The following is a 15,328-nucleotide window of genomic DNA, read 5'->3' as shown; positions in this document are numbered from 1 at the left end:
CCTCACTTTATCCTGACTAATCTTTGCTACTTCCTGGTCCACAACAGTCACCTCTTCTAGTCTTTGTTCCCTCTCATTTTCCACGTTCATCAACTCTTCAAAGTACTCTTTCCATTTTCCCATCACACTACTGGCACCTGTCAATAGACTTCCATCCCTATCCTTAATCATCCTAACTTGCTGCATGTCCTTCCCATCTCTATCTCTCTGTCTTGCCAACCGGTATAGATCAGTCTCTCCCTCCTTACTATCCAACCTAGCATACAAGTCATCATAAGCTTCTTGTTTGGCCTTTGCTACCTCTACCTTCACCTTACGCTGCATCTCTCTGTACTCCTGTCTACTCTCCTCAGTCCTCTCAGTGTCCCACTTCTTCTTAGCTAACCTCTTTCTCTGTATACACTCCTGTACCTCCTCATTCCACCACCAAGTCTCCTTATCTACTTTCCTTCCAGATGACACACCAAGTACTCCCCTACCTGTCTCCCTGATCACATTAGCTGTAGTTTTCTAGTCATCTGGAAAAACCTCCTGGCCACCCAGAGCCTGTCTTAACTCCTTACTAAAAGTCATGCAACACTCTTCCTTTTTTAGCGTCCACCATTTCATCTTCTGCTCTGTCTTTGCCCTCTTCATCGTCCTCACCACCAGAGCCATCCTGCACACCATCATCCTATGCTGTTTGGCTACACTCTCTCCTACCACTACTTTGCAGTCACTGATCTCCTTGAGGTTACACTGCCTACACAAGATGTAGTCTACCTGTGTGCTCCTACCACCACTCTTATAGGTCACCGTATGTTCTTGCCTCTTCTGGAAGAAAGTATTCACTATAGCCATTTCCATCCTTTTTGCAAAGTCAACTACCATCTGTCCTTCTGCGTTCCTCTCCTGAATACCAAACCTGCCCATCACCTTCTCATCACCTCTGTTACCTGCACCAACATGTCCATTGAAGTCTGCACCAATGGCAACTCTCTCACTTCTAGGTATGCTCTGCATCACTTCATCAAAGTCCAACCAGAATTTCTCATTCTCCTCCAGCTCACATCCTGCCTGTGGAGCATAGCCACTAACAACATTGAACAATGCACCTTCTATTTCTAGCTTCAGACTAATCACTCTATCCGACACTCCAGGACATTCCTAACAAACTCCTCCTTCAAGATAACTCCATTTCTCTTCCCATCTGCACCACGGTAGAACAACTTGAACACTGCTCCTAAATGTCTAGCCTTGCTACCTTTCCACCTGGTCTCCTGGACACACACTATGTGTACCTTCCTCCTCTGCATCATGTCAACCAACTCTCTACCTTTTCCTGTCATAGTTCCAGCATTCAAAGTCCCTACTCTCAGTCCTGTACTCTTGGGGTTCCTCTTCTCTCTCTTTGTGTGAACACACTTTCCTCCTCTCTTTTTTCGACCAACAGTAATCCAATTTCCACTGGCGCCCTGCAGGTCAACAGTGCCGACGGCGGTCATTGTTAACCTGGGCCTCGACCGATCCGGTATGGAAGTCATAGGTTTGATTTGCATCTTTGATTTGGCAAAAGTTTTACGCTGGATGCCCTTCCTGACACAACCCTCTGTATTTATCCGGGCTTGGGACTGTCACAATAAGGCACTGGCTTGTGTCCTCTTGTGGCTACATTATACACACACACACACACACACACACACACACACACACACACACACACACACACACACACACACACACACACACACACACACTCATAGTACTCCATATATAGTGCCTTGCGAAAGTATTGGCCCCCTGAGAACTTTTTCACATTTTGCCACATTTCAAGCTTCAAACTTAAAGATAACAAACTCAAAATATTTTTTCAAAAATCAACATCATGTGAGACACAATCGTGAAGTGGAACAAAAATGATTCAATATTTTATATTGTGTTGACAAATAAAAAACTGAAAAGTAGGACATGCAAAAGTATTGGCCCCCTTTGAGTTATTACTTTGTACAACCGCCTTTTGCTGCGATCACAGCTGCAAGTCTTTTTGGGTATGTCAGTTTTGCACATCATGAGACAGAAATATTTGCCCATTCCTCCTCAAGTTTCTTAAGGTTTAATGGAGATCATTTGTGCACAGCAATTTTCAGATCTTTCCACGGATGCTCTATTGGATTGAGGTCTGGACTTTGGCTTGGCCATTCTAACACCTTTATATGGTTAGTTTTTAACCATTCTATTGTAGATTTGGCTTTATGTTTAGGATTGTTGTCCTGTTGGAAGGTGAACCTCCACCCCATCCTCAGGTCTTTTGTAGAATCCGACAGATTTTCTGCCAGAATCACCCTGTATTTAGCTCCATCCATCCTCCCATCAACTCTAAAGATCTTTCCAGTCCCTTCTGAAGAAAAGCAATCCCAGAGCATGATGCTGCCACCACCATGTTTGACAGTGGGGATGGTGTTTTCAGGCTGATGTGCAGTGTTACAATTAAGCCAAATATAACATTTCGCATTCAGCCCAAGAAGTTCCATTTTGGTCTCATCTGACCAGAGCACCTTGTTACACATGTCGTCTGTGTCTCCCATGTGGCTTCTTGAAAACTCCAAATGGGCCTTTTTATGGTTTTCTTTCAGAAATGGCTTTCTTCTTGCCACCCTTCCATGAAGGCCAGATTTATGCAGAGTATGACTAATAGTTGTCTTATGGACAGATTGTCCCACCTCAGCTGTGTATGTCTGCAGGTCATCCAGCATGATCATGGGCCTCTTGGTTGCTTCTCTGCTTAATTTCCTCCTTGTTTGGGCTGAAAGTTTAGAGGGACGATCAGGTCTTGGTAGGTTAACAGGGGTTTTATGTGCTTTCCATTTTGATATTATTGCTCATACAGTGCTCCAGGAGACGTTTAGGATGGGCTAGGATGACACCACCATCCTATTCTATGTGTGATGGTCCCTTACTGAGACAGAGAAGGTCAAAGTTCATACAAAGAGAAATATGAGACTTTAGCCTTTAAATGTACACACACACACACACACACACACACACACACACACACACACACACACACACACACACACACACACACACACACACACAGTGCAGCTATATATAACAGCACATGGCTGCAGGAATTGTGACCTCTTATGAATATTCCTCAAATGAAACAGTACTTGATTTTTGCAATAGTACACCAGTAGTACTCCAGTAGTACTCATAGTACCTCAGTAGTACTCCAGTAATACTCTATTGGTACTCCAGTGGTACTCCAGTGGTACTTCTGGAAAATTCCACTCTTTCTACTTCAGTAGTACTCATTGTACTCTAGTGTTACTCCAGTGTTACTCCAGTAGAACTCCAGTAGGTAGTGCTCCAGTAGTACTCCAGTGGTATTTCAGTAGTACTCACAGTACTGGAGTACTTCAGTAGCACTACTAAAGTACCGCAGTAGTACTACTGGAGTAGTACTACTGGAGTACAATGAGTACTACTGAAGTACTATTAGTATTTCTTGAATAGAATGAGTACTGCTGGAGTGTTTCAGTGGTACTTCAGCAGTACTCTAGCAGTACTACTGGAGTACTCCTAGTACTTCAGTGGTACTGAAGTGTTGTGAGTTACTATGGTACTTGTACACAGGTGTAGGTAATATAGTAACTGTCGTCGGCTGGGAGCTGATGGGCGCTCCAAACCCATGATGGCTCATGAGGCGCGGTCGTCTTCATAGAGGGGCGGGGTTGGGGTCGTACGACCATAGAGGGGCATTAAACAATGCTGGAGGAGGGACCACTCAGAGTCACATGACCTGGTGTAGAACCTTTATTTCTGCTGGCCTCGACATCATCCATACATTAGGTTCCTGTCATGAAAATGAGAAGCTCTGCCTGGCGACGGCCATCTTTTCTGGGGTGTCGGTCGTTGTGATTACATGTTACTCTTCCTCAGGTTTGAGATTTCATTATACATGATATTATTCAAATCCCCGGCCTGGGCTTCCTTTGTGCCCACTATGATCATCAGAGCTGTGGACGACAGACAGATGGGTGAGACAACAGCGACTGACAAACACTTCTTCCGTCTGTTTCCTGTCTTACCCTGGCAACTCTTCCCAATGACGACGGGCGCCGTGTTCCCAGGCTCGCCTTTCGTCCTGAGGTCCATTCGGTATTGCCCTTCAGTGTCCAGCTGGTCTTGGAGCAGCCGGCACTGGATGCCCCCCAGTATCACCCCGTTCTCGAACAGTTTGGACTTCTTCTCCCCCTGAAGACACTGGACTTCTGTGTTCTGAGAGACAGACAGGCAGAAAGACAGGCAGGTTATCATCTCATCTGGTCAACATTCCATTAACACAGTTGTCCCAGCACCCTTGAAGGCACCACTGACATGAAAATGCCATCAGCTGTTGAGCTGCATTCAGGGACCAATCAGAGAGCGCCGGTGTTTCCATGTCCTCCGACTGGTCTGACCGGTTCTGCCTTTCTGGCATGTGTGTTGACTCAAGCTGAACTCGTGTCGGGATCCTAAGGATCCGGTTGTGATACGCTCCGTCCAACATGGTGAATTGACAAAGCAGCAGATTCATGATGTGACCTGGTTCCAGGTTGTTTATTTTACCTTTGGGTTCATGTGTTGGAGCTTTAACTCAGAGGCGGATTCCCAACATGTTAAACCTCCGGTCAGTCTGAGACAGCCTGGTTCTGGTTCTGGACCCCAACCATTTTAGAAATATTCTAATGATGGCCTCCATTTCCCCCAAGAGGAGTCTGGGGTTAATGTCTGATCTGGACCCATCCTTTAGCTCCACCTCCTGTCTAATGTGTCAGAGATGAAGGAAGACCAGTCCAGTTCTCAGGCTGTCCAAGGTCCTGGTTCCAGCCTGAACGAGGACCACAGCTTGGCCCCTTGCGTAAATCCAGAAGAGAATTACAAAAGCCTTGAACCGTCGGGAACCAGAACCCCATCAAGAACTCACACCCGAGTTGGGACCAGTCGGAGGGTTCTTCCAGAGGGTCCCAGAACAGGGTCGGTCTAGACCTGATGTGCCGGTAGAGAGGAGATTCTTCTTCTGCTGTTGGACCATGGGACAGAATGGGTTCTAGTCAAGTAAAAGTCGGTTTCCTGTGGAGCGACGGTGGCTCGTTGTCCGTTGGTTCTTTCGCTCAATGAGATTCAAGAACCTGACCTGAACTGAAGGAGAGGAGAATGTGTGGAGAACAAGTTAAGACAGCACCAACCCCTCCCTGAAAAAGTCCATCCAATCAGAGCAAGCCATTCAACACACAGTGTGCATGTGGGTGAGTGTGAGAGAGAGAACGTCTCCACTTCCTTTATTCTCCACTCTTTTTGACTTCATGTCCTTATAAGGTCGTTAAACCAGCGTTCCCCTTGTTGCCTCAACAAAACCACAACCAAACGGAAAGACGCTGTTAAGAGGCCGTTAGCAAAGCCTGAGCTCCTGGAGGAACGTTCAAACAAACAACACATAACAGACAACTAGCTCACACAACTGTGTGTTACGGCGTCCACACACACGGAATGCCGTCCTGTCCAACTCACACCCATATCCACCTAAACACACCAGAAGCAACACCCGCCACCGTTGCCCTGATGTCACAGGACCCACCTGGAGCAGCCAATGGGGCAGCAGCTGTCAGAGGAGCGCCATGCGGCCCTCAGCCATTCAAAACGACACTTTATTAGTCTGATGGAGACCTATGTGTGTATGTGTGTATACCTCCAAAGAGAAGCCGTCCGTCTTGCCCCAGATGGTCTCACACCCGCACAGGTTGGAGGTGACAGCCACATGTGCCACATTTTTGTTATCGTTGCACACTCGTTTGCTGAAGTCGTCCCAGGGGTTCGACATCCTGAGCAACACACACACCTTGATCACACACACATTATGATGGGCGATCAACAGACCAACAAACACACACACACACACACACACACACACACACACACACACACACACACAAGCGCACAGCAGTTTACCTGGCAGGTGTTGGAACAGACAAGGGAAAGAAGCTCAGGCAGAAATCAAGTGAGCAAAGGAGGAAGAGGAGTTGTCTTTAAACCATGTGACCACTCCCTACCCCGAGGCGGCTGTCGCCCTCAACCTGAGGCTCCACCCACAGCCCCTCCCCCTCTGACACCTGGGAAGTCAATAACGAGGAAGTATGTGCAGAGATGAGACGGGGTGCACACATTTGAGTTTGCGTGTGTGTGTGTGTTCCTTCACTGTTAACTTATAAGACGAGAAGATGGGTGGACGTCCATGTTTGAACATGTCGTCCTATCTCCGTCTCCACAGGTTGAAACTGGCTCAGGTATTTGTATCCAAGTCCAACACACACACACACACACACACACACACACAAACAACAACAAGCACACTCACATACACACGCAGTGTGTGTGAAATCATGTATTTTCAAGCTGGTTCAGTTGGTTAGTAGATTTAAACCAAAGCTTCTTACTGGTTAGCCACAGGCTAACTGTAGCCTGGAGGCTAAAACAATGTCCCCAACTATATATTTTAATAAGCTCACTTGAAAACGTCATGCTGTTACGCTTCCGACGTCTACCCGGAAGTTCGGGCCGCTGGCCGAGTTAGCTCCGGTCTTCACATGTGTCCATGTGTCTCACTTATGGAGCGGAAACACAGCGGTTTATTGCCTTTGATTGTGACGGACCTCACGTTGTCGAGTGGGGAACCCCGATGCTTTATTCACCAGGACCTTTTTAGTACTATTATTGTTAGTAGTTACTCTTGGTAGCATTACTGTTAGTAGTTACTGTTGCAGGGGACTTTGGAGTAGCATTGGTCTTGGCCAATCAGACCTGGAGATGCTGCTGTTTCCTAATAAGGTAGAAACCGCCGCTGATAGAAAGTTCCCCTAAACAGAGCCCGCCTACTTCCTGTCCAGAGGATTACACTAGTGGCACACACACACACACACACACACACACACACACTCACACACAGCACTCTGCCATTTCATAACCACTATTTTTCAGAGCAACTTCCTGTTTCAAGTAGAAAAACATTTGCATGGAAACATTTTGGCATTTCCTGACATGGTAAAGCATATATGTCAGTCGTGTGTTCTTAACGTTTGGTAAAAAAAATCAGTGTGTAGACACTGGCATCACAGAACACTGAACGTCGAGCTGAGTCTCTGGACCTTTGAATTTCTTGTCACCATAAAGCGCTGATGGCTCCTCCTCCACATGGACCAGCCTAATGTCATCTTCTTCCTCTTCAGTTTACTTCCTGTCAAGACACACTCCCCCTGCCAGTCTTCTCTGAGGTCATGTGACATCAGTAGTGTTGAAGACAGGATGAACACACCACTGTTTGACATCGACAGAAAACAGACACACAACCTGACGTAAAGCACACTGTCACTTTATTCTGTAACCATGGTTTCTCATCTATCCCATGTTGCCCTGAGTCATCAGGGCAGTTTCCACAATAATTAAAGATAGCATCATTTAATGATGTGAGAACTAAATTTAACATTCCTTTATTTACAAAAAGAACGTTTGCGTGGATTTTCAGTCTTTGTGTGTTTGTGTCTCTGTATCAGGTGTGTGTGTTCTTGTGTATGAGAACTAAATTTAACATTCCTTTATTTGCAAAAAGAGCAATTGTGTTTTTTCTGTTTTGTGTGTGTGTATGTATATGTGTGTGTATATGTTTCCGTGTGTGTGTGTGTGTGTGTGTGTGTTAGCGGTCCAGCACGTGGCTCCTGTACAGGCGGTTCATCTGCTCTAGGAAGATGAAGGTGAGGACGGTGTGAGGCCCGAGGCGAGCGTAGTATGGTGTGAAGCCTTTCCACAGTGAGAAGAAGCCCTCAGACTTGACCACCCGCACCAGAACCTCCTGAGGGACAGGACACAACACACCTGAGAGCAAGAGCTACCCAAACACAACCCTTGGGGGTTCCGGTAACGGAGGTGTGCATTTACTAGAATCATCCACTTCTCTTCTTGGGACTGACAAATGATGATAAAGGAAAACTAAAGTGGTAACTGCGCTCACAAAGGCTATTTGTGATAACAATATATACAATACAGATATTTACAACACAGATCTGTGATGCGGACATTGAATCCAGAAGTTTTCAGCATGAACATGAACTGCATGAACAGACCAGTTAATGCTACATGCCAAAGGGGCGTGCCCATGTGTGACAGATCATCAGGTACGTACAGGTGAGATGCTGCTCAGGGTCATTAAGGTCAGCATCACATTTCATAACTTTAACCACACAAATGTCTAACTTTAAACCCTCATTTCTCTAACTCAATGATGTAAACTCAAGTATTTGTTCTGATTGCATATATTTGTTGAACAAAACCCAAACATGGCTCCTGCTGTCTAAACAGATTTAAAGAAATTCCAGACAAACCGTGCAGATGTCACCCACCAGCGAATTGGGCAATCATGTGACTCACCAGTCCGTTCTTGTATTCGGGCTTCCCGTCAATCATCTTCATGTTCTGAATCCTGAGGATCAGCAAACACACTCGGTCACCTCGGAGCCAATTTTCAACAAACAGCCACTGGCAACAAAGGGGTGGAGCATCAGGCTCACCTGGTCTTCACAATGTCGACGGGCATTGATGCTGCCGTGGTAACCAGACCGCTGATCATACTGGCACAGAAGTGGCACAGGATGTCGTCGCCAAAGTAACCTGAAACGTTGGACAGGGTGTTTCACTGCACTTCCCTGTTGTACCTCTGCTTGGTGTGTCTTTGTGTGTGTGTATACCAGAGTCCAGCAGCGCCTGTTTGGACTGAGAGTAGGAGGCCAGCTGCGCTGCGTTCACCACCACGGCCCGAGCCATGGTGGGAATACACCCCTGCAGGTAAGGCCGAAGTTAGCGCTGTAGCTAGCATGCCAACATGTTATTATTGTCACATGCACAGCTGAGAGCCAATGAGAACATTAACGTGGGTGGCGATCAGGCTCACCCTCCACAGTGTGGTGACGCCCTCCTCCCTGGTGATTCGGATCAGGGCATTAAAAACATTGCTGTAGCCTCTTCTCTGGTCCGCTGGCAGCCTGCACACATGCAACAGCATGTTGTCAGTCATCAACACAGCCCGTTGTCCTGGCAACTAGCAGGAGAGACCAATCTCACCTTCCGTCAGCTGTCATCCTGATCAGTGCGACCTCTGCTGGCGTACCGACAAACGCTCCCGTCGCTCCTGCCGTCATACCGATCAGCGCCTGCAGAGGGAGAGAGAACACTTCAATCAACCTGGGATAAAGATACAACCCCTAACCTCTAACCCCGCCAGTCTCCCTCTCTCTACCAACAGAGAACCAGAACTAGGTGGTACATTTTTAGTCATTCAACATACACTTTATTTTGCTGGAATTAAATGTTGATCGAATATTTTTACATGAACGATAAATTTTGTTAAATGACTTTTAATAACGGTTAAAGTTCTGATGTTTCTCTGCAGCTTGATTGGCTCAGGGTGCATGGGGTTAAAGGATTAAAGCGGGTGGAGTACCTTGAGGAGGAAACCTGGCGGGCGTCCGTCGGCCCCTGTCATCTTCTCAAACAGGATGGTGTAGATCCCTAGACGGGTGGTGGTGTAGGTTGCCTGACGCAACAGACCTGCTGACAAACTACAGACAACCACCAACTGGTTAGTTCATCGGTAACCAGGTAATTAGTACTACTGGATTACTCTATGCAGTATTGTGTGCAGTACTCTGTGGAGTCGTACCCGGTGTAGATGCCTCCCACCCCCTCTGCCTTCAGGATGGAGAATAGGGCGTGGAAACTGGTCCTGTACTCTCGAGCCTTCGTCCCCTGACCGCTGAGCTGCATCCGGTTCTTCACCAGGTCCAGGGGCTGCACAAAAACGGTTGCCCCCATCCTGAGAGACAAAGAGAGACAGACCAGAACAGACAGACAGTTACACTCGTGTGTATCAATAAAGGTTTGTGATTCTTCAAGAAATACGTCATTAGGGAGAAAATGAGATAGCAAACAAAGAACTGGGCCAGACAGAATCAGAACTAGAACCATATTCAGAATCAGAAACAGTCCGCGCTAATTCAGAACCCCGCCGACACACAGTGAACGAGTTGAATTGATTTGTTCCTGTAGAGACAGGTATAGGGGGCAAGAGCCGAGGGAGCGCGAGCCTCACGCGTGTTACGCAGCAGTGACGTCACTGATCAGTGGTTCCTCCCCCTCGGGCTGAGACGTCAGTGGCTTGACGGTCTGTTAGTGTCTGACACGTGACCGAAGGTCCTGGACCTGCTGCTACGATCAGCTGATTTCAGACTCAACAACAGTTTCTGCACTTTTTCCTGATTTCTGCTCAAGTGGATGAAGTTTTTCTGGTCGAACAGGAGGCGGAGTCGCGTCTCTGTAGGTCACAATTAACAACCATGTTCACATCACATAAAAATACTAACAAACAGGACGTGGCTCGTTTCATGCACATGAATCGAAGCTGCCTGTTAGCCTGACAGCTGCTTATGCTAATGTTCTCACGCGCTAAAGTCTTAAGACCATTCGCACATTGCTAGAGCACAGTTAGCGTGCACTAGCATTGCTAGAGTGCTCTAGCAATGTGCTAGAGGAGGTCAGATTTTAACTTCTGACGTCAGAGATCACAGGAAGTGATGTTTATTTATCAATCACAAATGAACATTTATCAATCACGAATGAACATTTATCAATCACAAATGAACATATTTTCTTCTGAGAGTTGCTATAACACTAGCCGACTAGCATTACCCTGGCAGATCAATATTAAGCCTAACTCGACCGGAGCGACAGCTAGCTAGCAGGTCGTGAGGAGCATCGGTACCGCGTCTGTACTGGTGAGTCGTTCGGCTAAGGTTGGATTTTTGTTCAGGTCCGACCCGTCGACCCACACCGTGTTGCGGTCGGATTCAGCTCGACCGCTCCGTAAGAGGTGTGACCTGTGACATTAGCATGCGAGCTATCTCCGGCGCCTACCCGGCCAGCCCTCCGAACAGGAACTTGACGGCCTTTGGGGACGTCTTGGGCTTCCCTTCCACCATGTTTCCTCCGCTCGGGTGTCTCTGCCGGCCCAGGCACCTCGCAACCGGACGCTTCCACCTGTTTGACCGGTGCGGAGCTGCAGAAGCCTGGCAAGGTGACTCGAACCGCACGTCCGGACACACGAAGCCGCGCGGACCAATCAGGAGGCGTGGACGGTGAGCGCGCTGCGTTCACAGACCTCTGACTAGCTCGGACATTAGAGACACGTATTATTAAATCGTTTAATTTCATTTTCTGTTATTAGTGTTTAATATTTCCGACGCAAAACAAGCTCCGGCTAGATAAAAATATACCGAAAATATGCTGTTATAGTATGTTGCTATTAGCTTTCTTTACCAGTTAGCTATTTGTCAGCTTTAAGCTCTGTAATTGTATGTTAGAATCTCAATCACTAATAAATAATCAGCGTAGGCGCAAGCGGCACGTCTGGTGAGGGAATTTACAGCTGGAAGTGGCCCAAGATCCATTTCAACAGGCCGGATGTGAAAGAAAACCATAAAAAAAAATCCAACAAACAGTAACAAACATCCCAGATTAACAGGAGGATTCGTTTTTTTGTTATTTGATTGATTGATTGGTTTAAAAGACACTTTTTCAAGTGTTCTTTTAAAAATGAGAGTGGAGTAGAGCTACAGAGAGTACTTCAGTACAGTAGTTGAGTAAATGTATTTGTCCTATGAGTCTGGCTTGTTAGATCAAAAATATGCAAAACGATGCTGAAAACCTGTTAAGTCGTCTTCTTTTCCTTTCGGGTTTTCCCTTCATGGGTCACCACAGGCACCAACAATCAGTTGCCTCCATCTAACCCTGTCTTTTGCATCCTCTTCTCTCACACCAACTACCTTCATGTCCTCTTTCACTACATTCATAAACCTCCTCTTTGGTCTTCCTCTAGGCCTCCTGCCTGGTAGTTCAAAACTCAGCATCCTTCTACCAATATATTCACTATCTCTCCTCTGGACATGTCCAAACCATCTCAGTCTGGTCTCTCTGACTTTATCTCCAAAACCTCTAACATGTGCTGTCCCTCTAATGTACTCATTCCTAATCCTACCCATCCTGGTCACTCCCAAAGAGAATCTCAGCATCTTCATCCCTGCTACCTCCAGCTCTGTCTCCTGTCTTTTCCTCAGTGACACTGTCTTTAGACCAAACAACATCGCTGAGTTTTGTACACCTTTCCTTTCATTTTAGCTGAAACTCTTCTAACACACATCACACCTGACACTTTTCTCCACCCGTTCCATCCTGCCTGTACACGCTTCTTCACCTTTTTGCCACACTTTTCATTGCTCTGGACTTCATTGCTCTTCATTGCTCTGGACTGTTGATCCTAAGTACTTAAAATCCTCCACCTTCTTGATCTCTTCTCCCTGTAACCTCACTCTTCCACTTGGGTCCCTCTCATTCACACACATGTACTCTGTCTTACTGTGGCTAACCTTCATTCTCCTCCTTTCCCGGATAAACCTCTCTCGTTTCTCCACCATCTGTTACCTGCTCTCACTACAGATCACAATGTCATCTGCAAACATCATAGTCCATGGAGATTCCTGTCTAACCTCGTCTGTCAGCCTGTCCATCACCATAGCAAACATAACATAACATGAATTTTATTTGTCAGCAGTCCTGAAATTTGTCTTGTGACCCAGCAGCCATTTTATGCAACAAAGAAGAACATATATCACACACATATCACACACATTGACATGACACATATTGACAACCTGGAAACATGGTCGTTGAGACTCCTTGTCCCCTACTCAGCCTATCTCCGGTTTTGCTCCTGGTTGAGCATTAAAGTGGATTGATGGACAAAGGACTTTTTTAGTCTAACCTTCTTGAATACAATCTACTGCCCTTTCTGAGGGCAGTAGATTGTATTCACTGTTTTACACATGAGTGGTGTTTGACGAGATGTTTTTTGCCAGTCTCAACATGCTGTTATTATACATGGAGGTATACAGTTCTTGAAGTTCCTGTCCAACAATCTTTGAGCATATGTTTAGTTGTAGTGACATTTGTGACTTAAGTGCCACAGACAGACATCCATACCAGGCGGTGCTACAGTATTGAAGAACACTCATAATAACAGAAGTGAAAAACAAAAGAAGAATCCTTTTACTGGCACCAAAAGATCGTACACGGTGAAGGAAATAGATTCTGTTAAGGCGTGCAGGTGGAAGAAATAACTTCTTGAAGTGCAAGAGAACTAAGATGTCAGTCGTGCTGTCTATAGCCTCTCGCAGACATCTTTATTGAACAACTTTTTAGCGGGTCACACAACAGAATGACAGCTTGACTATGAACACCAATAAGAAAATAGAATGAAAAAGTGACGTCATGCATCCTACACAATAAAAGCCTCTTACACAGAGCATAACAGCGTTCTAAAACAAATACTTAACACCCCCACTCACTGTTAGCTCTCTGGGTAAAACATTTATGATGGCATTGTATCTCATTAACACAATCATAGTTTTAAATGCCAAACAGTTTCTGAGCGAAACCTTTTAACTTTTGTTTGGTAGCTGGCTTTGTCAAAACATCAGCGATCATTTGGTTAGTAGGGCAGTATTCCACAATGACCTTTCCAGTGGTTACAACACTTCTGATAAAATGATATTTTACATCAATGTGTTTACATCTCTGTCTATTGACAGGATTCTTCACAAGTGCTATTGTACCCTGGTTGTCTTCGTACACTGTTGTTTTGGCATACTTGTAACTGTCCAAATCTTTTAGTAGCTGTTCTATGTACAGACACTCCTGTATAGCTGAAGTTAAAGCTATATACTTTGCTTGACAGGTAGAGAGAGCTACTGTCTGTTGTTTTCTCGTTTTCCATGAAATAAGTGAATTTCCTTCACATAGACTTGAACAATATCCTGATGTACTACGTCTGTCCATCTCATTAGATGCCCAACTTGCATCACACTAAACTTTTAGACCAAGTTTTTCAGCTGTGTTCTTTTTGAAGAATAGTCCTTGTTCAGTTGTACCTTTAAGATACCACAGTTGGTTCAAGAACGTTTACTAACAACATAGTTAATGTCAGGTCTGGTACATGTGGATAAGTACATTAAACTCCCCACTACCTCTCTGTACTCTTTGGGTTGTTTCAACTTTTCTGCATTTTCAGTATAATTCAGTTTTGGTTCACAAGGAGTTTCTCTCGGTTTACAGTTCTGCATTCCAAACCTTTCCAATATCTTTCTCACATATCTCTCTTGTGACATTCTGACTTGTCCATTTTTTTGTTCGAAATGTATTCCCAAGAAATGTTTCAATTTTCCTAATTCCTTCATTTTGAACCTCTGAGTGAGCATCCTTTTCACATCATGCATTGTCTTTTCATTGCTAGCTGCTAGAATAAGGTCATCTAACCATACTATCAGGATTAGCTTTTCATCATGCCTTTCCCTTGTATACACACAATGAGCATTTTGCACAACATAATTTTCACATAGATATGCGTGTAACACAGTATTCCAGTTTCTGCTTGATAGCTTGAGTCCATGCAAAGATTTCTGCAAGAACAAGTTCTCCTGTGCTTCTTTCTGCATGAGAATTCTGACACTTGTCATGTCAGCTGTAGGTGAGAATGTCTCTTCATAGTCCGTTCCTCATTTCTGGTTGGATCCTTTAGCTACAAATCTTGCCTTGTATTTGTCATTTCCGTCTGAGTCCATTTTAAGTGCATAGACCCATCTCCCTCCTAGAGCTTGTTTACCTGGTGGTATCTGGGTCAGATAAAATGTCTCATTTTCCTTTAGTGAACACATTTCATCATCCGCAGCGCTTTTTCACTGTCTTGACTTGGATGACAACATTGCCTCTTGGTACGTTGTTGGTATGTCACACACTGCTCGATAACAGAAATCAACACATGTGATTCGTCCATGGTGTCATCTGTTTCAAAATCTTGGTTGATAGGCTGGTTTGTGTTTTGTTCTTTGTGGATTTCTTCTGGTCAAACTTTCAGCATTAGCTTCTGCTTGTTCAGTCCCTGCTTGCTCATTTAAAGTCTCAGTGCTCTTTGCTGTAGGGTTTTCCAGTTGAGCTGTTTCTTCCTTTTTCTCTCGTATATCACAAAATCCATTATCTCTGCTTTCATAGTCAAATCTTGCATATGACTCTACAGTCTGAGTTTCCTTTTCTCTACTTGCTTCGTTGGAGAATTTCACCAACCTGTGTTTTTGAACCTTTTCTGTGTCAGGATAGTATACCAGATAGGCTGGGCTATTTTTATCATAACCTACAAAAATGCCTTGTTCACATCTGG

General features: G+C 45.3%; 2 protein-coding genes across 2 annotated transcripts; both read right to left on the bottom strand.

Moving 5' to 3' along the window:
- Window positions 1–3,780: 3,780 nt before the first annotated feature.
- Window positions 3,781–6,117, bottom strand: pfn1 (profilin 1). The gene is made up of 4 exons (XM_068308741.1): window positions 5,971–6,117; window positions 5,711–5,843; window positions 4,071–4,260; window positions 3,781–3,998 (listed from the first exon to the last, which is right to left on the bottom strand). The coding sequence occupies exons 2-4, from the start codon at window positions 5,840–5,842 to the stop codon at window positions 3,901–3,903; spliced, it is 420 nt and encodes a 139-aa protein (XP_068164842.1). The 5' UTR covers window position 5,843; window positions 5,971–6,117; the 3' UTR covers window positions 3,781–3,900.
- Window positions 6,118–7,370: 1,253 nt separating this feature from the next.
- On the bottom strand, window positions 7,371–11,178 carry slc25a11 (solute carrier family 25 member 11). The gene is made up of 9 exons (XM_068307963.1): window positions 10,978–11,178; window positions 9,728–9,880; window positions 9,509–9,626; window positions 9,130–9,218; window positions 8,960–9,050; window positions 8,757–8,847; window positions 8,580–8,679; window positions 8,440–8,491; window positions 7,371–7,864 (listed from the first exon to the last, which is right to left on the bottom strand). Exons 1-9 carry the CDS (start codon window positions 11,040–11,042, stop codon window positions 7,709–7,711), a joined length of 915 nt encoding a protein of 304 aa, XP_068164064.1. The 5' UTR covers window positions 11,043–11,178; the 3' UTR covers window positions 7,371–7,708.
- Window positions 11,179–15,328: the final 4,150 nt, after the last annotated feature.

This window comes from Antennarius striatus, chromosome 23 (assembly GCF_040054535.1).
Source record: "Antennarius striatus isolate MH-2024 chromosome 23, ASM4005453v1, whole genome shotgun sequence".
Lineage (NCBI taxonomy): Eukaryota > Metazoa > Chordata > Actinopteri > Lophiiformes > Antennariidae > Antennarius > Antennarius striatus.
This window is presented reverse-complemented; position numbering and strand designations above follow the sequence as displayed.

Excerpts from the sequence above, each read along its gene's own strand:
- pfn1 (XM_068308741.1), bottom strand. The coding sequence starts at position 5,842 with ATGTCGAACCCCTGGGACGACTTCAGCAAACGAGTGTGCAACGATAAC. Across the intron at positions 4,261-5,710 it reads CGGACGGCTTCTCTTTGGAG|AACACAGAAGTCCAGTGTCT; the intron begins GTATACACACAT and ends TCTGTCTCTCAG. Across the intron at positions 3,999-4,070 it reads CATTGGGAAGAGTTGCCAGG|CTCTGATGATCATAGTGGGC; the intron begins GTAAGACAGGAA and ends TGTCGTCCACAG.
- slc25a11 (XM_068307963.1), bottom strand. The coding sequence starts at position 11,042 with ATGGTGGAAGGGAAGCCCAAGACGTCCCCAAAGGCCGTCAAGTTCCTG. Across the intron at positions 9,051-9,129 it reads AGGATGACAGCTGACGGAAG|GCTGCCAGCGGACCAGAGAA; the intron begins GTGAGATTGGTC and ends GCATGTGTGCAG. Across the intron at positions 8,492-8,579 it reads GTCGACATTGTGAAGACCAG|GATTCAGAACATGAAGATGA; the intron begins GTGAGCCTGATG and ends GCTGATCCTCAG.